General features: G+C 38.8%; 2 protein-coding genes and 1 long non-coding RNA gene across 3 annotated transcripts; 1 reads left to right on the forward strand and 2 right to left on the reverse strand.

Annotated features, from left to right (window-relative positions):
• Window positions 1–4,836: 4,836 nt before the first annotated feature.
• Window positions 4,837–7,265, forward strand: LOC111895711 (protein CYPRO4). The gene is made up of 2 exons (XM_023891783.3): window positions 4,837–6,662; window positions 6,750–7,265. Exons 1-2 carry the CDS (start codon window positions 5,019–5,021, stop codon window positions 7,050–7,052), a joined length of 1,947 nt encoding a protein of 648 aa, XP_023747551.1. The 5' UTR covers window positions 4,837–5,018; the 3' UTR covers window positions 7,053–7,265.
• A 701-nt stretch (window positions 7,266–7,966) lies between these two features.
• LOC122194406 (uncharacterized) lies at window positions 7,967–9,600 on the reverse strand. The gene is made up of 4 exons (XR_006184677.2): window positions 9,533–9,600; window positions 9,364–9,435; window positions 9,081–9,152; window positions 7,967–8,982 (listed from the first exon to the last, which is right to left on the reverse strand). It is a non-coding gene; the product is annotated as an uncharacterized LOC122194406 (long non-coding RNA).
• Window positions 9,601–9,723: 123 nt separating this feature from the next.
• LOC111895604 (probable LRR receptor-like protein kinase At1g51890) lies at window positions 9,724–11,477 on the reverse strand. Its single transcript, XM_042896798.1, has 4 exons — window positions 10,825–11,477; window positions 10,261–10,724; window positions 10,018–10,153; window positions 9,724–9,799 (listed from the first exon to the last, which is right to left on the reverse strand). Exons 1-4 carry the CDS (start codon window positions 11,475–11,477, stop codon window positions 9,724–9,726), a joined length of 1,329 nt encoding a protein of 442 aa, XP_042752732.1.
• Between the last annotated feature and the right edge of the window lie 13,383 nt (window positions 11,478–24,860).

The following is a 24,860-nucleotide window of genomic DNA, read 5'->3' on the forward strand; positions in this document are numbered from 1 at the left end:
GGGTCATATGTCGTTTATTTTTCACATTCCTTCGTTCTTTTCGAGTTTTGGTGTCGTGATTGACGGATGTGGGTTTGGGTGGTGTGCGTTTCAGCTTCAAGTTTGTGTGTTGTGTTGCTGCGTGATTGGAAGCCAAAAGATACCACTGCCACCACCGTGAGGTGGTGGCTGCCACCATATGCCGCCGTGTAGGTGCGTTTTAGTGTGGGTATGAGCGTTTTGATGAGTGTAATATTGTATGTAACAGTTGGTTGGCTGGAAATTGAAGAACCGCCACCACATCCACCGTAAGGTGGTGGCTGCCACCATGCCCCACCGCCGGCCACCATTAGGTAGCTGTGTGGGTGTGTTTAATTAGATTAGTGTGTGTACGTGTGTTAATCGGATTGGTGTTGTAAATTGTAACAAAAAATGGAATAAAAGAAATTGAAAACCACCACCTTAGGGTGGTGGCTGCCGCCTCCTGCCGCCACCGGCCTCCGTGTTGGGTGGCGGTGTGCTTATCTTGTGATTGATTCGTTTCGGGTGCTAGAAACCCTAATGGGCCCAATGAAGCCTAACGGGCTTAGTGAAAACCCTAATGGGTCTAATGGACTCAATTTGACCCGATGCAAACCCTAATGGACTTAATGATATTCTAGTGGGCCTAATAGGCCCAATAAAGCCCTAATTGACCGGCAAGCCCAACAAATTGATAAAAGGGCTAGTTTTTGGATTGGAAAACCCTAATGCCAATGAAACCCCAACTTTAAGAATTAATCAGGTCACACACGAGAATTATTTAATAACTTGGAATATTAAATAATAATCATTGACAGAAATTAATCTAAGCAATATTGAACTTAATGGATTAAGTCCTTAATGGGTTAAGTAGGAAACTTAACCCTAATCATCATTTTATGAGAAACCCTAATTTCACTTGGGTTTATTGTTGGGCCTTTCCATTGGGCCTCGATGTTTGGGCTATTAAATGGACTATCCAAGATCAAGCAAATGGTCTAGAGTAATTTAATGGGCCTAGGGTAAGGCCCATGTAAGGGACTTGGGCCCAATTTGGAAAATTGGGCCATAGTTGGGCCATAGTTTGGGACTTAATGATTATATGATGGTGGGCCTTAGAATGAGACCATGTATAGGCCTAGGCCCAATTTGGAAATTTGGGCCATGTGTTGGGCTTTGATTCCTAGTTGACTTTGGGCCTACAGATTAGGCCTTGGGCTTGAATAAGCCAAACTAGGGGTAATTTAGTAATTACCCAAAGAATGTATATGGTTATGTATTGGGACCCAATTATTAATTGGGTGTTATTTTGGTGTTGACAGTTCGGGAATCTGTCAGCCAGCAGTTGGGGTTGAGTTTGCGGGACTTCAGCAAGTGTGGGATTGTGTTTTCAGGACTTCATTAGTGTGAAGTGAGTTACCTTCCAGTAGCGGTGGGTCTACGACCACAATGCCGGTCCACCAGTAAGAGTTGTATGTTAGATGATTATCTTTGTGATATCATCTAGGTTTGCTACTATCTGATACGTTATATGTTGGCATGATATGTTATATGTGATAGTGGTAGAGTTCGGTTGTTAGGACCGAAGGATAGGTCAGGCACCCCAGATATGTCTGACAGCATGTGATGATATGTTTATATGTTGGCATGATATGTTATATGTGAGAGTGGTAGTAGGAAGGGAATAGTCCCCAAGTTCGGTTATTAGGACCGAAGGGTAGTTCGGACACCCCAGGTATGTCTGATAGTATGTTTGTGTTATGATATTTGTGATAGTAGTTGAGTGTGGGCAACACCCGTATCTCAGAGATAGTGGGGTGTGGGTGAGGCCCGTATCTCCCAGCTAGCGGAGTGTGGGCGAGGCCCGTATTTCCTAGCTGTTTAGTATATGATTGTATATACTTGTATGTTATGGTTTAGTAGCTGAGTGTGGGCAAGGCCCGTATCCCAGAGATAGTGGGGTGTGGGCGAGGCCCATATCTCCCAGCTAGCGGAGTGTGGGCGAGGCCCGTACCTCCATGAGTGTAGGCGAGACCCGTATCTCCTAGCTGTTCATTATATGATTGTATGGTATGTGGTATGATGGGGGAACTCACTAAGCTTCGTGCTTACGGTTTTCAGTTTGGTTTTAGGTACTTCGTGTTTAAAGGAAAGGAGCCGGCTTGATCGCAGCGCATCACACTATGTTTTCCGCACAAGAGATCTTTAGGATTACACTCTGATATGGTTTTACGATAAAATGCTTTGATTATTGACACTTTGGTTTTGACATGAGATATGAATATGAATGTTTTATTACTGATGGTTTTATATTATAACTTAATCAAAACGAAATTTTTGGCCTTGAATTTTGGGATGTTACACCCGACAAGCAAACCACAAGTTCCGATCGACGGAAAAAAGCCATGGTTCGAGTTTCAGTTTGGTTTTAGGTACTTCGTGTTTAAAGGAAAGGAGCCGGCTTGATCGCAGCGCATCACACTATGTTTTCCGCACAAGAGATCTTTGGGATTACACTCTGATATGGTTTTACGATAAAATGCTTTGATTATTGACACTTTGGTTTTGACATGAGATATGAATATGAATGTTTTATTACTGATGGTTTTATATTATAACTTAATCAAAACGAAATTTTTGGCCTTGAATTTTGGGATGTTACACCCGACAAGCAAACCACAAGTTTCGATCGACGGAAAAAAGCCATGGTTCGAGTATAAACATCCCTCCTCGTAACATTTTTGCTATCGATTAATCCAGCAAGGAGTTTACCGCCCCCAACTCGATGCTCCCATTCAATCACCACTACAATTCCAATACCAAAATGTTGGCCAATATTACCCGATGCAAGTTCCAAATGTTCCGTCGCAAATGTTTTCAAACTTTGTTGTGTTTTCGGATCAACAATTGCCAAATCAACCTCAACCCCAAACTGAAACTGAAACTCAAACCCAAACCCAAACCCAACACCACCGCCAACTTGTTGATGATTCGGATGACGCGGAAGAAGAAGACATGGTTCCCGAAACTCAACCAACACCACCACCATAAAGACGTAAAGGGAAAAAACAAGTGCGCGAGGGTGTCACACAACCGGGAAGACAAAAGCCAACACTATGGGTTCCACACGAAGAGCTAGTTTTGGTCAAAGCTTGGGTTGATATTTATGAAGATTCGATTTAGGGAAACGCACAACCGGGAGAACATTTTTGGTTTCGCATTTTAGAACGATTTCGAGAGGATCTAGGAAAATGTGACGACTACCGTACGAAACATCAACTTAACTCGAAGTTTCGAGAAATAGCAAGGGGGGTTTCAAAAATTAACGGGTTGTATAACAACCTAAACACCCAACGAAAAAGCGGCCTAGACGACGAAGAAATACTTCACGAAGCGTTGCAGTTTTACCTTGAGGAAGTCGGAAAACTATTCAAGTGGCAAGATTGTTGGAAATTATTGGTCCGAAGTCCTAGGTGGAAAACATACGAGCGGGATTTTATTTTTTGGAGTCCAACAATCAAAACGCATGAAAACGGGCTCTAGTGGTTACACAACCTCCTCCGATGCTTGGGTCGGTCAAGATTTAAATCAGGACGACGAACTCGAGCTAGAAGAAATTGAACGCCCAATGGGTAGGGACAAAGCGAAGAGAAAGGGAAAATGGACTTCTTCGAGTGCATCTGATTTCAGCGTGGACATTGACGAAATGCGGAAGATAACATCGTCGTTTGATCGATATAGTCTAAATTTCTCCGAACGTTTGACTTTCGACAAAGAAAAAGAAAAAACAAGGAAAAAGTAGCGGGCGGAGAGACAAGAAATGGAATAATGAAGTTTTTGATGGAAAACGTCGATCATCTCTCAGGACCGGCTCTCGAGCTCGTAATGAAGAAGAGAGAAAAATTCTGAAAAAATATTTTCCGTAGGTCGTTGGTGGTTTGTTTGATTTTTAGTTTATGTGTTTTTTTTTTCTACTTTTTTTATAATTTAGGTTTAATGTAAGTTTTATTTAAATTAATGAAATGCTTTTTATTTTTAATTAAGTTTTATGTTTAGTATTAATTTAAAAATTATAATTCATAACAAAAAAGTTAATTTTATTTAAAATTAAAAAAAAAAGTGAGGAAAGGGTTTCCCTCCCACTCCTTGACTTTTTGGTGATGGAAGAAAAGTGAAGGAAAGAAAAGTATGGCCCACCAAAAATGAGAAAACCTTCCCTTCCACTCCTTCCGGTCAAACAACATAACTGCAAGCAACACAAAATCACATACTTTCTAGGCTTACGCCCAAAATTCAACCAATCAACTATTTGTATAAACGTGATAATACATATCATTTTTTTTTCAATAAATAGAATCTTTACTCAAAACAATCTTATATTCAAATGGATTCCACCGCATTTCGTTGTGACCACACGATCCTCTTCTATCAAAACAAGCCTTTTTTAAACCTTACAACGAAATTTTTGTAACAATGTTTAGTCTGCGATCATGAAAATGATGTTTACATCTTTAAATCGGATTTTTTTTTTTTTAATAATTTATTCACTGTAATTCTTTTTAAAAATTAAAGGTACTTATCCACGTTGGCACTCGAGAGCGTTGGGGTGATTTTTAGGTGCCGCGTATCCCTTTTGGTAGTTTGGCTGGAAAAACTTGGGTTAAACGCGGTGTAACCATAAATATTGTACCCGTGAAAATACGTTTGTACAGTACAAGATACCAATGCAATGTCGATGATAGTTTACTTTCTTGTGAAGCAAAGCGTATACACGTGTACGCGTCAGATTAAAGCTACTCGGATTCTTATTCTACATATATAAAGCACGCGAACACATCACCCATTTCTGTGAGATATTCGCGATTTTGTCCTCAATTTCACAAATATAAACATTCGAATCAATCATATCAATCAAATTATCCGCTTTCTTTTTTCAATTTTCGAAGCATTTCTGATATCTAAAGCGATCAATTCCCGGTTAACCGGAAAACAGCCTCAGATCATCTTCATCAGTAGCCATGGGTGGCTCTCATAGTCGTGAAGGTCTTGATCTCTCGGATTCAGATGATTATGAAGACAGAGACGAACAATCAGAAGAGGAAGAAGAAGAAGACGAATATCAAGATGCGCAAGAGGAACATAAAAAACCTCCGATCAATTCTGTTGACGATCTGGATTCGAAGCTTAAAGCACTTAAGCTGAAATACTCTTCTGTGGAAAACCCTAATTTGAAGAACGCGGTGAAGCTGTACCTTCATATCGGTGGTAACACTCCTAAAGCTAAGTGGATTGTTTCTGAAAAAATTACTAGTTATAAGTTTGTTAAAGTTCGTAAAATTGAAGATGTTGATTATGACGAGTTGGATGATGACGATGATGATGATGAGAGTAGCGAGGGTTTTTGGATTTTGAAAGTAGGATCTAAGATTAGAGCTAGGGTATCGGTTGATATGCAATTGAAAATGTTTGGAGATCAGCGTCGTGTTGATTTCGTTGATAGCGGAGTGTGGGCGATGAAGTTTGTCCGAGATGAGGATTACCGTGAGTTTTTAACTAGGTTTCAGAATTGTTTGTTCGAGAACGTGTATGGCTTGAAGGCTACCGATGAGAATAAGGTGAAGGTTTACGGAAAGGATTTCATGGTGTGGGCGAAACCAGAGGTTGCAGATGATTCCATTTGGGAGAAAGATGATGATGAGTTATGGAGGAGTACTCCAACAAAAACAACTCCACAGAGAGGTAGCAATGATTTGCTGGAAGAATTCGAGGAAGCAGCATCTGATGGTGGAATACAGAGTCTGGCATTAGGAGCACTTGACAACAGTTTCCTGGTGAATGATTCAGGTGTACAGGTCGTAAAGAATTTCAGCCATGGAATCCATGGAAAAGGGGTTTATGTTAAGTTCGACAACGGAAGTAAAAACGTTGGTGGTTCTTCACAATATTCAAATCGAACACCTCAAAAGGCTCTGTTAATGAAAGGCGAAACCAACATGCTGCTCATGACTCCATTAAAAGAGGGGAAACCTCATTCCTCGGGTGTAAACCAACTGGATATAGAGACAGGGAAGATCGTCACCGAATGGAAATTTGAGAAAGATGGAGCTGATCTCAACATGAGAGACATCACAAACGACACAAAGGGCTCACAATTGAATCCTTCTGATTCCACATTCTTGGGTTTAAACGACAACATTTTATCTCAATGGGATATGAGAGATCGAAGAGGGGTAGTTCAAAACATCGCACATTCCGATTCCCCGGTTTTAAACTGGACAAAAGGACATCAATTCTCTAGAGGAACGAACTTCCAGTGCTTTGCTACCACCGGCGATGGTTCAATCGTCGTCGGGTCCATCGACGGGAAGATCCGGTTGTACTCCACCACCTCCATGAGACAGGCGAAGACTGCATTCCCAGGGCTCGGTTCCCCAATCACTCACGTTGATGTGACATATGATGGGAAATGGATACTCGGCACCACTGACACTTATCTCATTCTAATCTCTACTCTTTTCACTGATAAAGATGGAAAGACAAAAACCGGTTTCAGTGGTCGAATGGGTAGCAAAATACCAGCTCCGAGGTTGTTGAAGCTAACTCCGGTGGATTCACATACTGCCGGAAAGCAGAATAAGTTTCACGGTGGCCGGTTTTCATGGGTAAGTTCTAAGTGCTTTCTTTAGTTACTGTAGCTTCTGTATGAAGTGGGTTTGGATGATGACGACTGTGGATTATGGTTTTTTCAGGTGACGGAGAGTGGGAAGCAAGAGCGGCACCTGGTGGCGACGGTGGGGAATTTCAGTGTGATTTGGGATTTCCGGCGAGTGAAAGACAGTGGACATGAATGTTACAAGAATCAGCAAGGTTTGAAAAGCTGTTACTGTTATAAGCTTATGGCGAAGGATGAATCGATTATAGAGAGTCGGTTTATGCATGATAAATATGCGGCGGTGAGTGACTCGCCGGAAGCACCGTTGGTGGTGGCGACCCCCATGAAAGTTACCTCCTTCAGCATGTCTGATGGAAAAGGCAAACGGCGATTTAAATAAATATTTTCTTTGTAGCTGTCTAGTCCATATATCGAATTCAGTGAGATGTAAAGTGGTATTTTTTTTTGGATGCTTGACTTTGCAAAGAAAGAACGATTGGAGTTGTTTGTGGAGTTGATGAAAGTGTGTTGATTTTTTTTTTGCTTGATCACTCATGTTTGCTACAACTTTGATTCAAACAAATTGAAATTTAATATTAATTGGATTTGGAAATTTCAAATGTTAGTTTTTTGTTACATGGTGTGTACCCATATGGCAATCGCCTTCGATGAACCGTTTATTTATGGATATCCATTTACAGGGTCAATCACATAACCCGGTTTGCCTTAAGGATATATATCTTTCTTAAAAAGGTATGTTCTAATTGGTTCTGGCTATTTTGAGCCTTTGTATCAATGTTATAGGTTCTTTGATTTTTCAATACATGTATTTTTTTATTAATTGCAATGTAAAATACCGAGCATTTGAAAACTTAAAAGACGACAACCCTAAAGCTCTATTTGGTGGTCTGGTATCGAACCACTATTGAACTGAGATTCCCGAATACCGAATTAGGTAGAAAGTAGGTACAGAGTAGACATGACAATCGTGTTTATGTGTCGTGTATGCGGGTTAGACACAAATTTACACGGTATAGATTTGTCAAAAACGAACATGACACAAATTGTAAAACGTGTATTGGGTATCAAACAAGAACACGACACATTACACGAATAGACACATATCTCAGTTTCACATCTCATTAGGTACGTGACCCACTCTACACACATCGGTATCTCAACCCAATGCATCTGAAAGAATGTGTCATCAACAATAGTCGGAGTGACTACGGCAACAACCACTCTTGGCAAAGATGATCCCAGGAGTTTTTTCCGGCGATCACTTTTTTTTTTTTTTTTTTTTTTTCAAAATACGTTTTGTCCCTAATTTTTGATAAAATGAATTTACGATTGCTCATTAACTGATTTTAGGATAAGGCTTAGGATCAGGGATGTCAAAAATCCCCGTAGGACCCCGTTTCCGTACGGAAGTATTTTTACAATTTCTTCCGGGTTTGAGGGCGAATCAAGAACGAGTTTTACCTCTGTTTAGTTTTTGGGGTTGAGGGGCGGGGTGTTCCGTCCCGAATACCCCGTATGGGCCCCGAAATAATTACCTTATATTTAACTATTTTATTTATAAAATTAAATATTAAACTTAGAGTAGTGATTGTGTAATATATGTTTTGTATTTGAATAACTAGTGTAATATGTAAAACTAAATGAAATAAACGAGTTAAAAATACGGTAAATAACATTAAACGGGGGATTTTGGGTCAAACGAGGTTAACGAGGAATTTGGGGGAAACAAGGGCAGGATCGAGGTGTTCTTCAAATTCGGGGGCAGGATCGAGAATGGGGAAATAGGGGAATTTAGGGTTGGGATCAGGGGTGCTTCCAAATTTAAGCTTACCTTCCTTCGCAACATTTGATCATTTACTTATCCTAAACACAAATTTAAGCTTCCAAAAACAAAAACAGTAAAGAATTTTCCCCCACCCCTTCTCCCTCTCACACTGGTTTTTAGGTCAAAACAACAAATGGAAAATAGTTTGGAGTTAAGGTCACTAAAAGAAGTTGTTGCATATTCTGATATTCAAATCCCACCCTGCATTCTAACTTCTGTATTTATGCCTCTTTATCGATATACCAGTTTCATATGACAAAATGCTAGTAAAAAAAATACAATATTATGACTAATAAAAAAACTAATTACCTCTTTCGAAAAAAAAAAACTAATACATAAGTTGGTAGGTTGCCATTTTTCTAAATATAACAATAAATTTCATGATAACTCTTTACCAAGAGTGAAATATTTTTTGTGTTCGTCTCTCTATGTGTTCTTCCCTTGGCAATCATCCACATCATGTCTCATAAATTAACGCTAAGTTCTGAAAACCAAACATCAGGAAGCAAAAACTTAATAAAAAATACATCGTTCTATTTAATTAAATATATTTTTCATGTATAATATATAATTTTTTTTTACCGTATTGTTATGCCTTTTCTGTTAGTTAGAATTTCCGGAAGTCTTCCGCTCAAATTGTTGTTATTTAAATATCTGTTACATAAAATAAAATAGTAAATTATATTAATATAAAATGACTATTTTTGGTCCATGAGTTATGGTTTTAGGCTATTTTAGAACAAAAATACAATAATTTCACATGGAACAAGAACAAAAAAAATGTTATGAGATCCTCAAATTCTGAGGAAAATTGGAATGAAAAGCTTCTTGACATCAAAATTGAAAAAAAAAAAAAACAACTTACAATTCACGAAGGTTTGGAAGTGTGCCTAGTGAATCTGGAAACGGCCCCTCAAATTCGTTTTCATCTAGATGTCTTTTTACCATATAGAACAAATAATAAAATGCTTCAAGAATTTATAAAAAAAACAAATATAAATTGAAGAAAAAAAAATAATAAACGTGGAACTTACAGAACTTCCAAGGCTTTCAATGGACTCATATCAGGGATAGGACCCGTAAGCTTGTTCATGCTTAACCGACTGTAGATATTATTACACAAATATTAAAAAAAATTACAATAATTCTTTTTGTGTAAAATGACAATGTAGTTATTCCACAACAAACATAAAAGAAAATGTCATTTGCTAATATAAAAGACTACTTACAGTTCTCTTAAAGCAGTTAATCTGATAATTTCTTTAGATAATATTCCTACTAATGAGAGTCCAGTTAAGTTCCTAATCACATAGTAAAAAATAACAAAATTTAAACCCACAAAACCATCAAGATATATGTAAATTGGTCATTTTACAAGGATTTGACATTGAGAAGTTAAGATAATTTGTTTAAGGACACAAAATGCTGTTTAAGGGAAAGAAAATATAACATACAAAACTATTGGACCATATTAAATATAAATAAACTGGATGAAAAGTGTAATTTACAAAATACTTACAAACTAATAACTCGGATTCGTGACCCTTTAGAACAGCCGATTCCAGACCATGGATGTTCTTTAGGCAAGCATGGATCGCCATTCCAGTCATCCGGTGGGTTCTTTAAGCTTTGCTTCAACATCCGCAATGCCATCGCTACAAACAAACAAATTCATATTTTGAATTCGTAATTGATAGTTTCATTTGGAAAATTGATCAAAAAAGTTGTTTGTTGCAGAAGAATGTAAGAATCACCATGGTACCATCTCTACCAAGAGTAGCTCCACCGAGAGGCAAAATCTGATAGATCTCGCCGGCGTTAATCAAAGGTCCGATCGGCATGTCACTCCTTGGGGATAGAACGATCTCTGTGGTACCGGAGAGAGGCCATTCTGTGCCATAAACTGTCACACCTCTGGTGGTAACATTTAGATCTTGATAGAAAGTTTCGCCGTCGATGGAAACGGTGAATACTCTCCAACTATAAGGACTTAGACTTCGATTGTCTTGGAAATACAACGCGACGTAGTACCGGTTGCTCGGAAGGGCACACGGCGGCCAATGTAAAGTCAGATTCCTACCTCTGCTCGTCGTTGACGCCGAGAGGAATACCTTCACCGGTGGCCGGTTCCAAAATTCCGATGATGTTACGTTCGTTTGCGATTGTACTGTAGGGTTTCCGTCAATGAACGGTTGCCAGTATCGATTGAATGGATCATCTGGAAAACTAGTTCATTTGTTCACGAATTCCTCAATCAGAATTTATCGATCTAGGGTTATTTTTTTATTTGATTCAAAAAGGGGACATGTTTTGAATCTGTTCATACCGTATAAAATCTCCATCGGAGGCGAAGTTCGTCCGTGCAACCGTGATCAATCCATACTTTTCAAAATCCGTTGAGTTATATAAAGATGGATCGAGATTTATCAACTCTAACAACGAAATAAAAGGACTCGACGGAGGTTTGGTGTGCTCATTCGACGCCAAACACACGCTAATCGTTTTCGCATTTGCAGTCACGATTATCTCGTAATACGAGCTGAGTCCGTTTTTGTAATCCTCCGTCGTATTAACAGTGCTCCACTTAGTACCATCGATAATCTGATCAAAAATCGGTGGCACAATTCCGCCATCGAATCCACCATAGAAGTAGGTGGTACGGATGAGGAATTTCCCGCCCTTGGTGACCAGAAACTGATAGCAGTGTTTGCCTGGACCGGAGGGGAAGTAACGTAGGGTGGTGAGTACCGGTAGAATATCGGTCCTGTTCAAGGTTGTTAGGTTTCCGGCGATGGCGTAGCCTTCGTCCCTTAAGTATGTTATACCTTCTTGTTTAATGTCGTTTCTGGAACCGCAATTGATGAGGTAACCACGAGGAGAAGAGGAAGGGGGGCCGGCGGCGGAGGAGAAGAAGGGGAGGATATGAAGCCATAGAAGGAAGAAGATGGGATGAACATGGTGGCCATGGTGGAGAGGCATCAATTTTGAATTCGTTTATGAAGTTTTCTTCTTCTTGGTGTTGGAGAGATCGGGCGGGAGGAATACGTGGGAGGAGAGTGGCTGGCCGTTTACATACGGTTTTATGAAAATAGATGATTGAGTAAATTACATTTTTGGTCGTTGAACTTAGTTGACTTTGCAGTTTTAATCCAACAAAATGTTTCTTACAAATTTGGTTTTCGTTTTAGGTTTTTGTAAGTTGTAACCTTTTTAGATTTTATCATAAAATAACTATATTTTACTTTATATATTTTTTTATGGACATACTTGTTGTGTATTTTAAATTTATATTATTATTTTATTAATTTGTCTATATTTTTTTTTCATTTCTATCGTATGAAACTTCACTAACTACCACTAGACATCCTTACGCTACCCGATATGGAACAAATTTCACACACAAAAGCCGGTGAACACCTCCCCAAGTTATAGTATGTGTCTTATGAAGTAGGGGTTGTCATGAATCCTCACAGGAGGCTTGTCTCTATCTCTCTCTTTCTCTTTCTCTCTTCTTAATTAGTGAACATTATTTCCACAACCATGTGAAATGGTTTGATGACGAGGTTGTTTGTATTTCACACGCGAGGATACCCCGTAACCTTATAGCAACCCTATCCCTTTATTAACTCTCTCCCTCTTATTTCGTTTCTCTAGTCACCTACTCATTCCCTTCCCTATAAATGTAACTTGTAAGTAAACCTCCAAAACAAAATTCAAATCAAAAGAAGATATAGTAATAATTCCATATCTAATTACAACAGATTTCCTGAGAGAACATAGATAATATAAGGGAAAAGAGTTGGCCTAATGAGTACTTCCCATTCTACCTTAATGATTAGGCAAAAATTTTATGTATTTACACCTTAAAATCATAATTCTTCATAAGCTTCTAAATATATTTTAATGTCATATTGATATAAAAAAATGCTTATAATAATTTTTGCCTTGGTCATAATTACATTTAGGTAATGTACTTTGCTTCAGGTACATTCTTCCTAAATAAACATTTTTATTCAACTAGATATTATTCTAATCAAGTGGCTACATTAAGGAAGATTTATTACCTTCATCATTACTTAGATTAAGGTACTTAAGAACCACAATAACCATTAACCATTATAACAAACTTCATCATTACTTATTTTTAACTAAGATCTACATTAAAATTTATTGGCTTTAATTTTAATAAGACCTATATAAAAATTTATAAGTAACATGTATGAATTTCATCCCTAAACAAACTTATAGGGTACACTTGGTTTGCTGGAATGTAATGGTATTCAGGGAGAATGATTCCAACTCCACCACATTCCAGTGTTTGGTTCAACTTTGTATGATGAAATTGGAATCCTAAATGAGAAAACTTTCCATCAAATAAAAGAAAACACTTTCCTTCAAGAAGGAAGTCAACTGGTATTTTACCTTATTATCATTGTTCTATTTCACAACATAACCTCTACCACCATCACACACCACCGCCCATCCACCACCATCCATTACCACTTACCACTGCCACCGCCACCTACCACCATTTACCACCGACATTGACACCGACCCCGATATCGCCATCGCCACCACCACCACAGTTTCCACCACCACCCACCAATTGGCACCGCCACAACCACCATCACCTACCTCCATCGCCACCTACCACCTGTCGCTGCCACTGCCACCAACTGCCGCTACTGTCACCCACCACCACCAACTACCACCACTACTGCCACCTCCACCAACACCCACCTATCGCCACCACCATCACCACCAACACCTACCGCCACCACTAACACCTACCCCTTCTACCGCTACCGTCTCCACCACCACCACCCACATACCGTCACCGCTGTATAGACCTGGCAATTTCAGACACGAAGACACGAATCTGTGAGAGACACGACACGAAACGAATACACGACACGAATACATCTTAAAAATTGAGATAAAGCTTATTTCTCATCGTGTAATCGTATCGTGTCAAATTTGTGGCTGACACGTTTTCATGACACGAATACACGAATTGCCAGGTCTACGGCGCCATAGCTACCACCAAACATCATGCCATCACCGCTACCACCTACCACAACTACCACCACCACCACCACCATACACCTCCTGCCACCATCACCACCACCTACCACTGTCACCACCGCCACCTACCGCCACCACCGCCACCATCTACCGCCATCACCACCACTACTAACCACCACCACCATCGACATGGATGCTCAATTAATAAAATGAAAATATACTATCTTTATAGTTTATATAATATATCTTTACATGTAAGATAGAAATCAAAGTAAAATTAAGCAAAACAAATAAAAAAGGGCAATCCTATCATTTTACATGAATTCTAATTTCGTTTCCTGCCAACCAAACATAATCTGGAATTAATTTCAATTCCATTTCCTACCAACCAAACAATATATGAAATTAGATTAAAATTTCGGACATATTCCTTTTTTAATTCCAATTCCAATTCCTTCAGAAACAATTTGCAAACCAAACAACACCTAATAAAGATAAGTGGCTATAAGTGTAGTCCAAATACTAGTCATTTCTACAATGTACACAAAAACCAATAACATTACATCGATCCCATAAAAATGAGGTAAGGAGGAAGTATGATGGTGAGCAACTTGAGTTGTTAAAATAGTGTTATCATGTCTTAAGAAAACAAGCATGGCAAGATAAAGAAAAATAATTTTTATTACATGAAATAAAACGAATATAATTAGAGATTGAAGAATGTGGGAGCCGTGATGTCTCGGTCTTTGATGACAAATAGACGCTTTTGTAGATAGAAGACGAAAGGAAATTGAGATGTAGTTGGATAGAGGTTGTACGTGCTATCACATCCAAGGAAAGTTTGTTTAGCCTGTAAATCCTTCACATAATAAGTATAAGCATCAAATTAATGGAAACTTTGTTGTCTTTTGTACATTTACGGACATCAAAAAGGTTTTTAATATTGTTAGGAGTGACAATGACACTGTTTAGATGAAGGGGACAATGATGAGTGAAAATAAAGGTAAGTCCAGTTTGGGTTATAAGTATGGATAAAATATTTTCGACAAGTACTAAGTTGTAGTTACACTTATTACTAAAAGATAAAATTATACATGCATAAGATTCTAAGAGATGATGCACTAGTATCCATGTATGATGTGTAACATCTGTGGTGTAACGCCCACATATTCATGCTAGTCAATTTAGAGATAATAAGCATTAAAAATGACTTTTTAATGGAAAATTATTTAGGATAAATAATCTTAACCAAAGGTATAGTATATGTGACAAGATTTCCGTACATATAAAGAACGCTGAAATCCGACTTTGTAAGAGGAAGTTATGATTTTTCGAAGTTTCAGCGCAATAGTACGGGCACAGAAATCGAAAATCTAATCAGTTGATTGTTGGTCTAAACAATCTAAACGAGATTTGAAGATCTCGTTAATAGGAGTCCATCAATATATAGATCATCGAGAATGGAGTCTATACGTAGGAGTTATACTTTCTGCAACGATTTCTAACAACCTAAGCCTATAAAAAATATGAATTTTTGTTAGAGCAAGAATTAGTTGTTGAGGTCTAAAGGAAAGTTGTAGATCTCATCAAGATCTTTTCGGGGATATAAAGAACGTCGACAACCGAGCTCGTATGAGGAAGTTACACCATTTTGAAAATCTAGAAATTCATGTGTGAGAAATGCATGACGTGCACGATGACGTGGCACCACGAGAGGGCGCCATGTGGCACGGTTTGGATAGCCCCTTTCTCACGATACATGATAATGTGGCATAATGTGGACGTGTGTAACGCCCGGTTCCCTGGTACACATTTAATTTAATTTATTTATTTTGAGAGAAGGACTCGACGAGTTGGTAGCCTAACTCGTCGAGTAGAAGGCAGACTATGCATGGAGTTTAAGTTGTCTACTCGGCGAGTCAAGTCCTCGACTCGACGAGTAGCTCAGTCAGGGTGAAACCCTAATTTCAGGGTTTGCACCCTATTTAAACACCTTAATCCCCACCCCTTAGCCTCATTTGCAGCCTCCTTGTCCCAAACCCTCAGCTATGAAACCCTAGAGTGCTTTTTGAGTGTGTGAGCCACTTTTGAGTGTTATTTGTGCCTTTTGAAGCTTATGGAAGAAGAAGTTGGAGGACTCAAGAGAAAGACTATAGATCCAGAAGTTTCATTCCTTTAGCTGCATTTTCTGGTAATAAAGCCTCAAACTTGATCATTCTCTTCTTAGATCTATTTATGACCTCTTTTGAGGGTTTTTGGTCCAAGATTTGCTAACTTGTGGGTAAGGACTGACCCATGAGTTGCTCTTCCAGATCTAGTTCCTTGAGAGGCTGTGAGGACATAAAGGTGCAAACTTTATGCCCTTAGAGTACTCATGCAAGTGCTAAAGAAGTATTTATGGCATTTTGAGCCCAAAAAGGCCATGCATGGAAGCAAGCTTGAGACTTTTAGTGATCATCTGATAGCTAGACCCTAGATCTAGGTTTGCATGCGTGGATTTGAGATTCTAAGGCTTTTTGGACAAGATCCATGTCCTAAAGGAGTTAGGGTTTTGTCTAAACCCTTTAAGAAGAGTTATGAATGGGTAAAGTTGAAAACTTTACCCTTAGAAAGGTCATTCCAGTGAGCAAACGAACTAAGGACCCTGGATCCAGAAGATAGGGGCTTAATCTTTTAAGATGGCTCAATTAGACAGGGGAACTCGACGAGTCCAGGAAAGGACTCGACGAGTTTAAGCGGGCTGTCCCGATCTTTATGATAGGACGAACTCAATGAGTTGACTTAGTTGACCACGTGTCTGAGCTGTTCATGAACTCGCCGAGTTGGGAGATGACTCGACGAGTTCGGGTTGACTGGGAGTTGACCTTGACCAGGATATTGACTTTTACCCTAAGAAGGATTATCAGATTTTGATTAAGTGCTGTTATGGAATTTATAGCCGGAGAGTCGCCGGAGCAGTGGACAGGGATTCCTCACTCGAGTTTTCAGTAGCCAGTCTTGCGAGGTGAGTTTCCTTTAGTAGGAATGGGTCTAAGGCACCAAGGCTGACCCGTAGTATGATATGTTAGTAGCCGAGTGTGGGCGGGGCTCGTATCTCATAGTAGCCGAGTGTGGGTAGGGCCCGTATCTCATAGCTTAGTTTGATTATAGATATTTGCCTGATGGATAGATTTAATATACTTGTTGTTTGTGTGATACTTGTATGTTTGTTTTAGTATCTGAGTGTGGGCGAGGCCCGTATCCCATAGCAGCTGAGTGTGGGCGGGGCCCATATCTCATAGTAGCTGAGTGTGGGTGGGGCCCATATCTCATAGTAGCCGGCCAGTATCTCATAGTAGCCGAGTGTCGGTGGGGCCTGTATCTCGAAGTAGCTGAGTGTGGGCGGGGCCTGTATCTCAGAGTCAGCGGAGTGTGGGCGAGGCCCGTATCTCCCGCAGAGTGTGGGCGGGGCCCGTATCTCTTAGTTGCATGTTATATGTGTATGGTATGTGGTAGTTTGGGGAGAATCACTAAGCTTCGAGCTTACAATTTACAATTTTGGTTTCAGGTACTTCCACTAGTAAAGGGAAGGGCTTGGGATGATCACATGACACACACCATAGTTTCAACCTGGAATTATTTTAGACTCTGATATTTTCTCATATGATTTTGATACAATATTTGACATGATGTTTTGAGATATATGGCTCTTGATTGTCTTTATGATGATGGATGATTTATGGTTTTATTATAAGCTTTAAAAACGAAATTTTTGGGTTGTATTTTTGGGACGTTTCAACGTGACACGTTGCACCACAAGAATAAGCCACATGGCAGAATTATAGAAGGAGTGGGGTGGACCATGGAGATGGAGACACATGAAGAGCATCCAAAGGAGAAACATCAATAGTACGGTGTGGCGTTCCAAAGGTCAATGCGCAGCTCGCACCCCTGACCTTATAAATACCCATTCCGAGTTTCATTCATTTCACACCCAAATCCTCCTAAATCTCTCTTAAACCACCAGATATCCTCATGTCTGATTTTATTGAGTATTTTTGCTAGGCTCTACAGTAGCTAGAAGCCCGAAAAAGTACAACTTTCGGTTTTGGAGTTCTATCAGCACGTTTTCCCAATTTTTGCCTAGAAGCTCTCTAAGTTAAGATACACTCTATTTATTTCAATGTAACTTATATTTATAGTCATAATTTGTTATTATGAACTTATAAATAAGATTTATAAGTAATTTTGTGTCACTATATTGATTGATCTACTTACGGGAGAAGTGTCTAGATTGGTTATGTTAGCTTGGTTGTTGGATTTCAGAAAAGCTATATACTGAAATGATCCAGCCTCTCATCGATCATGTTTGGCTAATCCTTACTTGATAGAACTATCTGATGGGTTTTCTAGATTATAAAATTTTACATGTGTCGGAAAAAACACTTAAACCCTTAAGTTCACATGCAACCTAGAAAGGATCTATGTTTTCTCTATTGATAGCAACTAACTATGAATATCAAGAAACCCTAGGAGAGAGGCTATGAAATCAAAATTCATATTAGATTAAGGTTACATAACTTTTGAGTATCGTTGCAAATAATCAAAGTAGAATCCTTCTTCTAGATCTTGGAAAGCTAGCACCAAAGGAATGGATGCCTCTAATGGCTTGTACCCCAAACCCTAGTAGCAAGAAGACTTGAGGAGAGAGGATGCTAAAGCAAAATTTCGGCTCTTGTATGGGAGAATAGAGCGGATAAAATAGGGTTCCCAAGGGACCCTATTTTTAGGATGTAGGATAACCCTAGAAACCCTAATCTTAAATTAAATATAATATTTCAAATTCAAAAATAATTATTTAGTATCATTATCTAATAGGATTATCCTAAAACCCTAAAAGATAAGCCAAAATTCGGCCCTATCTAGAAGGTTCTAGAAACCATATTGTATTAAACTATTAAACAATCACATCTCAGTCCCTATACTTCCAACTAATTCCAATTAATCCCAAAATTAATTCTAATTAATCCCAAAAGTAATTCCAATTAATTTTTGATTAATTCCAAATTAATTATTATTATTTCTAATTAATATATTAATCATATATTATATTAATAAATCATATAGTTCAATTTCTAATTAATTTATTAATCATATAATAGATTAACAAATCAGTCTCTTCCTCCAAAAGTCATTTTATCCAAATACAAGTTTTCAGGGAAACCCAAAAAGGACTTTGCTCCTATTTCAAGAATATACCAATTTAGTTATTAATTTAGACACCATAATCCAACATTCTCCCACTTGAATAAGTCTGTAACTACAATTGCAAGTATAGATCTTGAAATATACAGCAAAGAGTGCTTTCCAAAGCCATTGCCAAACTCTGATTCAAACCATCTATTGGCCCTAAGATAAGTGATCGGCTATTGCTTTGTTCTTCAAGATATCGTATGGACACAAGACATTGATCAGAGTCAATCTCATTGTCCAAAATTCTATTTCCCGATTTCCCTATTTGTAAAGACTTTATTGGACTTCAAACTAAACACATCAATTAGTCGTGGCTGGGCCCAACACTATATAGTCAAGATCAAATCATTGAGGGGCCCAATGATATCACTTTTCCTATTGGGGAAAAAGGATTGAATTGCTTTGACTATGTAGTCATACAATTCACATATCAAATCACACATGGAATAACCCTTTACAACATTCAATTAAGAAATGCATTTGAGTCAACTAATGCATAACTGATCTGTAAACTATGAACTACATATTTCTGCATTAAGAATAGTGGATGTTATCGTCTTAGAATTACTCGTGACAAGACCCATGAAGTAATCTCTAAGCGTGGGGTTATCCAATACTTAAAATCCCTATTTTCATAGTACTCATGAATATTATAGCAATTCAAATTGTAATGTCTTAACCTCAATCGACAATCTACAATCAATTCATAACAGTCTTAACTCATTACTTACTTCCAAAAGTATGAAAGATTGTGGAAGTTTGAATAATTCAACTTACCCAAGAAGTGTAGACATGCAAAAATAAATACACGAATAAATAATTAAATAAGGCAGTACGATACTCATAAATAAATCTCTATTATTCATTCACCAAATCAATTACATTTATTTTGTTACAGGTTTCAAACATATCACCTAAGTACTAAAACTAATTTAGTCTCTTAGGCCTATGCTCCTAGCATGCTGGTAGTGTTTGACTTTACTCGGAGCCTTTTGTGAAAGGACATGCAACATTATCTTCTGATGATACTCTCTTCACTAGAAGGTTTCCTTGTTCTACCCGATGTCGAATGTAATGGTAATTTCTGTTGATATGCTTGGATCTACCATGATTTGGTTCTTTTGTTAAAGAAACCGCGCCTTCATTATCACATAACAGTTCCATGGGTTCCTGAATAGTTGGAACGACTATGAGATCTCTAATAAAGTTCTTCAACCAAGCCACTTCCTTCGATGCTTCAATCGCTACAATGTACTCAGACTCACACGTGGAATCAACCACTATTTCTTACTTGGAAGTAACTTTTCCAAGTAAGCAATCCTCTATTCAGTAAGAATACCTAGCCAGATAGCGAAAAAAAGTTGTCCTGGTCTGTTTGAAAATTGACGTCACTATAGCCACTCACTCTCAACGTAACACTTCCGTCGAGAACTAGGAACATGTCTTTCGTTCTTCGTAGATACTTAAGAATATTCTTCACCGCAATCCAATGGGCTCTGCCCGGATTTCCCTGAAATTGACTAACCATGCTCAAAACATAATATACATTAGGGCGAGTATAGGTCATTGCATACATGATTGATCCTACAATCGAAGCATATCGGATTAGAATCATATTAGCAATCTCTTCATCAATATTGGGACTTTGAGTCTTACTCAACTTGATAGTACTATGAATGGTCAATTCCCCCTTTTTTTGAATTCTCCATACTTAAACGCTTCAGTATTTTATGCAAATATATACTCTAGCTAAGAACAAGAAGACGATTCTTTCTATCCATATGAATCCTTATTCCTAGATGTAAAACCCGGAATCCAGGAGGCCAAGTTGGGGAAGGAAAAGCCCTAAGTCAATGAGTCAACTCGTCGAGTCGGAGCAAGTTCTGTGTCGCGGATTAAGTGGCCGACTCGGCGAGTCTGGTATGGGTTGGGAAACCCTAATTTACGGAATGCTTGTATGGAGTGGATAGATGACCGAGTGGTGCGACGCCTATCATAGTAGGGTTAAATAATATCAGAGGGAAGGATTTGATTATTTTGCGCAACTCTCATCGGAGTTTAACCCTTGTAGGAGCGAATCTTTTACTCGAAGGATTATCTAGTTCATCTGTTGGGTTGGGCGTTTAGCACTGAAGTGTGATAAGAAGAAGCATTCGGTAGTTGACAACGAAGGAACCAACACTAGGAGTGACTGGAGAATGGGTATAACAAAGGGTTGGTCTACTCAGGGATTGAGAAGGTTGTTGTGTTTGGAAAGTTGCTTTGCGAAAGCCGGGTATCGCGCAGGAAAAAAGGGTGAATCCCTAGGATGTCCAACATGAGTGCTCGAGGAGTACCAGAAGGATTGTTAGTTGGATAAGAAGCATGATTCAATATTGTTGCTGATGGGGGTGCTCTCGAGGTTGTTATCTCCAAGGATTTGTTTTGCGGACTGACGAGGCGGTTCTTCGAAGGGTGGACCACCGAGGATTGGGCCGGGAGGGCGAAGTGCGTATCGTGTGGGGAAGTTATAAGCGGACTGTAAGGAAGTTGGCCATTGCGGACTTCGAGGACGAAGTCCAGTTTAAGTGGGGGAGAGTTGTAACACCCGAAATCCAGGAGGCCAAGTTAGGGAAGGAAAATCCCTAAGTCAATGAGTCAACTCGTCGAGTCCAAGGAAGAACTCGACGAGTCGGAGCAAGTCCCGTGTCGCGGATTAAGTGGCTGACTCGGCGAGTCGGGGGACTGACTCAACGAGTTTGGTCGGGGTTGGGAAACCCTAATTTTGGGACTTGGTGCCCTATTTAAGCATCATATTCTCATTCCCTCAGCCTCCTCTTCTGCCCCCAAACCCCCAACCCTCACTCACGAAAACCTAGTGCATCTTGTGAGTGTTTGAGCCACCTTGGTGTGTTTTGTGTGCTCTTGAAGAGGAAGAAGAAGAAGAAGAAGAAGGAAGCTAGAGGTTCAACAAGGAGGAAGTAGATCCAGAAGATACACTCCATTTTCTGCATTTCTTGGTAATCAAGTCTTCACCTTGGCTTTTGGTTTATTAGATCTCCTTTTAGTCCCTTTTGGAAGGTTTTTGGTCCAAGAATGGTTGTCTTTGGGTTTTGGACGTCCCCCATGTGTGATTCTTTCAGATCTGGAAGTATTTGGGGGTGGTTAAGGCATAAAGGTGCAAGCTTTATGCCATTAGGAAGTCCTATGCAACATATAAACCCCTTTTCTTTGGCTTTTGGGACAAAGGCCCCATGCATGTACATCAAGTTTGTAGCTTTACGTATGAAATGAACCCTAGGAGGCCAGATCTATGATTTTGATGCGTTAAGACCCATTATAAATGACTGTATAGTTTTGGACAAAGAGGGACTCGGCGAGTCACTTGTGTGACTTGGCGAGTCGGGTTGCATTTTCCCCCAAAACGACTTCTGGAAATGGTTTTGGTTGAGTGGTAGGAACACTCAACCTGCTAGTGGTTTGTTTTGGACCTGGAAATCATAGGACTCGACGAGTGTATGAACAGACTCGGCGTGTCCAAGGCAATATCCCAACCTCATGAAGATGGATGATATGTGTATTTATATATATATTTTTATGCATTATATCTTAATATTTTGGCCTTTATTATTCTCTTTTAGAACTAAAAAGTACTCATAATGCTTTGAATTATGTTTTGCAGCTATTCGTTGTCGATAAAGCACAAAAGAAAAGACTGAAGCGGAAATCGGGCTTAGAAGCTAAAAGAAAGGAAAAATGCTGGAGGGCCATTTACGCCCCGCGTAGTAAACTTCTACGCTAAGCGTAGCGACCAAATTTAAGTTACGCCCAACGTAATTTTAGATTACGCCCCGCGTAATGGCTGGCATCGGATAAACTCAATTGCGTATAAATTCGACTTACGCCCAGCGTAATCCGACTTATGCCCAGCGTACGTAAGTCGGATACAGGGGTTATAAAAGTCGATTTTCAGCTAACCAGAAAGGGGGATTCGACTTCCAACCTAATTTAGTCAATACTAAACTTCTGTTAAGCCGTTTTGAGGGTCTAGAAGGCGGCCGGAAGGCCGTTAAGCTAACGGGAGCGGAGATCGGAAGGGTTGGAGAGCGGATACATGTCGGTAATCATATGGGTTGCTAACGTGACCATGTTTAGCATTCCATCGTGTTACTATTCTGTATTTAGTTTCTGATTTGGGTGTAAAAACCTTTTACTTTGTGTTTATGATTGAATGAAGCTTTGATTATTAGACTAATTGCTATATTGAATCGTTTGTTTGTGTTTAATTTATCTTGCCAAGCTTGTTAAAAGATCCTTACGTATTAATGATAATTATTCGCTGTTAATTGTTAAGTGAATTGAGTTGTATGAACATCTGCTTGATTGCTTGTCTCTTATGATTTTGATGACCATCGAGATTATGAGTCTAGGAATAACGAATGTGAAACTAGGATTAACTTGGGAATAAGTAAGTTAATGTGTGAGCCTTGTTTGATGACCATCAACAAGAGGTTAATTGAATGATTAATTTGATTAACTATATTTACAAGTGTTGCTTGATACGAATTGAACACTAGGAAACATGTCAGTTTAATCAACTGATTATTGTTTGAATTGACTTGTTTGCTAAAGGATTAGTTATAGTGAACGCGAATCTAATCATTTTAGGAATCGGTGAACATGAATAAATGAATTTGTGTATGCAATTATCTATGTTATTAAGGTGTAATTTATCTAAACCAAAGTACCCGAAGAGATTTGCTTTCCTGTTAGTTTATCAAGAGTTGTTCATTAATTGTTAGTTTGATATTTATTAAACTATTTCTTTATTCTTTCGTGTCACCTATAACCTATAATCAAATATATTAAATTAATTCACCACCGTTCCCTGTGATCGACACCCGACTTACCTAAGCTATACTGTAATCTGACTAGGTACACTGCCTATAAGTGCATAGTTAGTCTAAGTTTGTTAGGTTATCAATATTAAAATTAGTGGGTACTTTTGTACACATTAAGTTTTTGGCGCTGTTGCCGGGGAACGGCCTGTCATTAATTTAAGTTTATTTGATTATTCGTTATTTGTTTTTATTTTTAGTTTGATTTTCGTTGATATCATTTCACTTGTCGGGAAGGTTCTTGTTGTTAATTGCAGGAATTTGGGATTGTACACATTGTTTGACTTTACCTCTTGCATGGGTTTCAATAATGCAAGCGATTAGGGAATTCTTGACCTGCTTAGCCTACTACTTTGTTGATTTGTCCAACTCAATCCATGAGGCGTAGTATAGCAAGGCGTATTGTGGTGGTTAAGTGGAAGACCGAGCTCTTGTTGTTCTTGACTAGTTAGGTCACTTCTTGTTCCGCTTTTAGTTATAGGTGTGAAGAAAACAAAGGAAATATTCTAACAGGTCCCGAAAGTGGTTGTTTTCGCAAACCAATTCTTGCGTGCAAAGGTTTTGATCAACCGCTGTTGTTTGATCTCAACAAAAAAACAAGTGATTATGACGTCTCATTTTTTTTTATGTCACTCATCGGGAAGTCATGGCTGTTGTTGAAGCAATTAAAAAGAAAAATAATTAATTATAATTATAAGTCCCCAAATTAATTAGTTAAAAGAAAAGAATTTCAAATAAAGAAAAGCAAATATTTCAGTTTCAATTACGCTCAGCGTAATTTTAATGTACGCCAAGCGTACTCAACCACTGATGGAGGATGATTATTTCACGAAGTTGGGGTTACGCCAAGCGTAACTTATCCTTACGCCCAGCGTAAATCGACGACCAGGTAATATCATTTTACCCTTTGACTTTTTTGTTATTCTTTCAACCTCCTCTCCTTCGCATACACTGTGACGACGAGTTCTTCCACAAGAATCTCGATTATGCTCCTTTTCTTATAAAATTCGACACACAGGTAAGTTTTTCGGGTACTCAATGATTTGGATTTGTGTTTCGATCGATGAAATTGGCTGCATATTGCCTTTGTTCGAAATCTAGGGTTTATACATTTCTTGAATTAGGGCCGATTTCACAAATATATGTTCTGATTAGGGCTTGAATGGACCGATTTCTATCAATAAACTGAACCCTAGGACTTAATTTGTCCTTAACACCGTGATAGACC

The sequence above is a fragment of the Lactuca sativa genome, chromosome 7, assembly GCF_002870075.4.
Source record: "Lactuca sativa cultivar Salinas chromosome 7, Lsat_Salinas_v11, whole genome shotgun sequence".
Classification (NCBI taxonomy): Eukaryota; Viridiplantae; Streptophyta; class Magnoliopsida; order Asterales; family Asteraceae; genus Lactuca; species Lactuca sativa.

What these genes read in the sequence shown, in the direction of transcription:
- LOC111895711 (XM_023891783.3), top strand. Translation starts at nt 5,019, where the DNA reads ATGGGTGGCTCTCATAGTCGTGAAGGTCTTGATCTCTCGGATTCAGAT. An exon ending in ACGGTGGCCGGTTTTCATGG is followed by an intron (nt 6,663 to 6,749) that starts GTAAGTTCTAAG and finishes TGGTTTTTTCAG; the next exon opens with GTGACGGAGAGTGGGAAGCA.
- LOC111895604 (XM_042896798.1), bottom strand. Translation starts at nt 11,477, where the DNA reads ATGCCTCTCCACCATGGCCACCATGTTCATCCCATCTTCTTCCTTCTA. An exon ending in TCCGATGGAGATTTTATACG is followed by an intron (nt 10,725 to 10,824) that starts GTATGAACAGAT and finishes CAAATGAACTAG; the next exon opens with TTTTCCAGATGATCCATTCA. An exon ending in CGAATCCGAGTTATTAGTTT is followed by an intron (nt 9,800 to 10,017) that starts GTAAGTATTTTG and finishes CTATGTGATTAG; the next exon opens with GAACTTAACTGGACTCTCAT.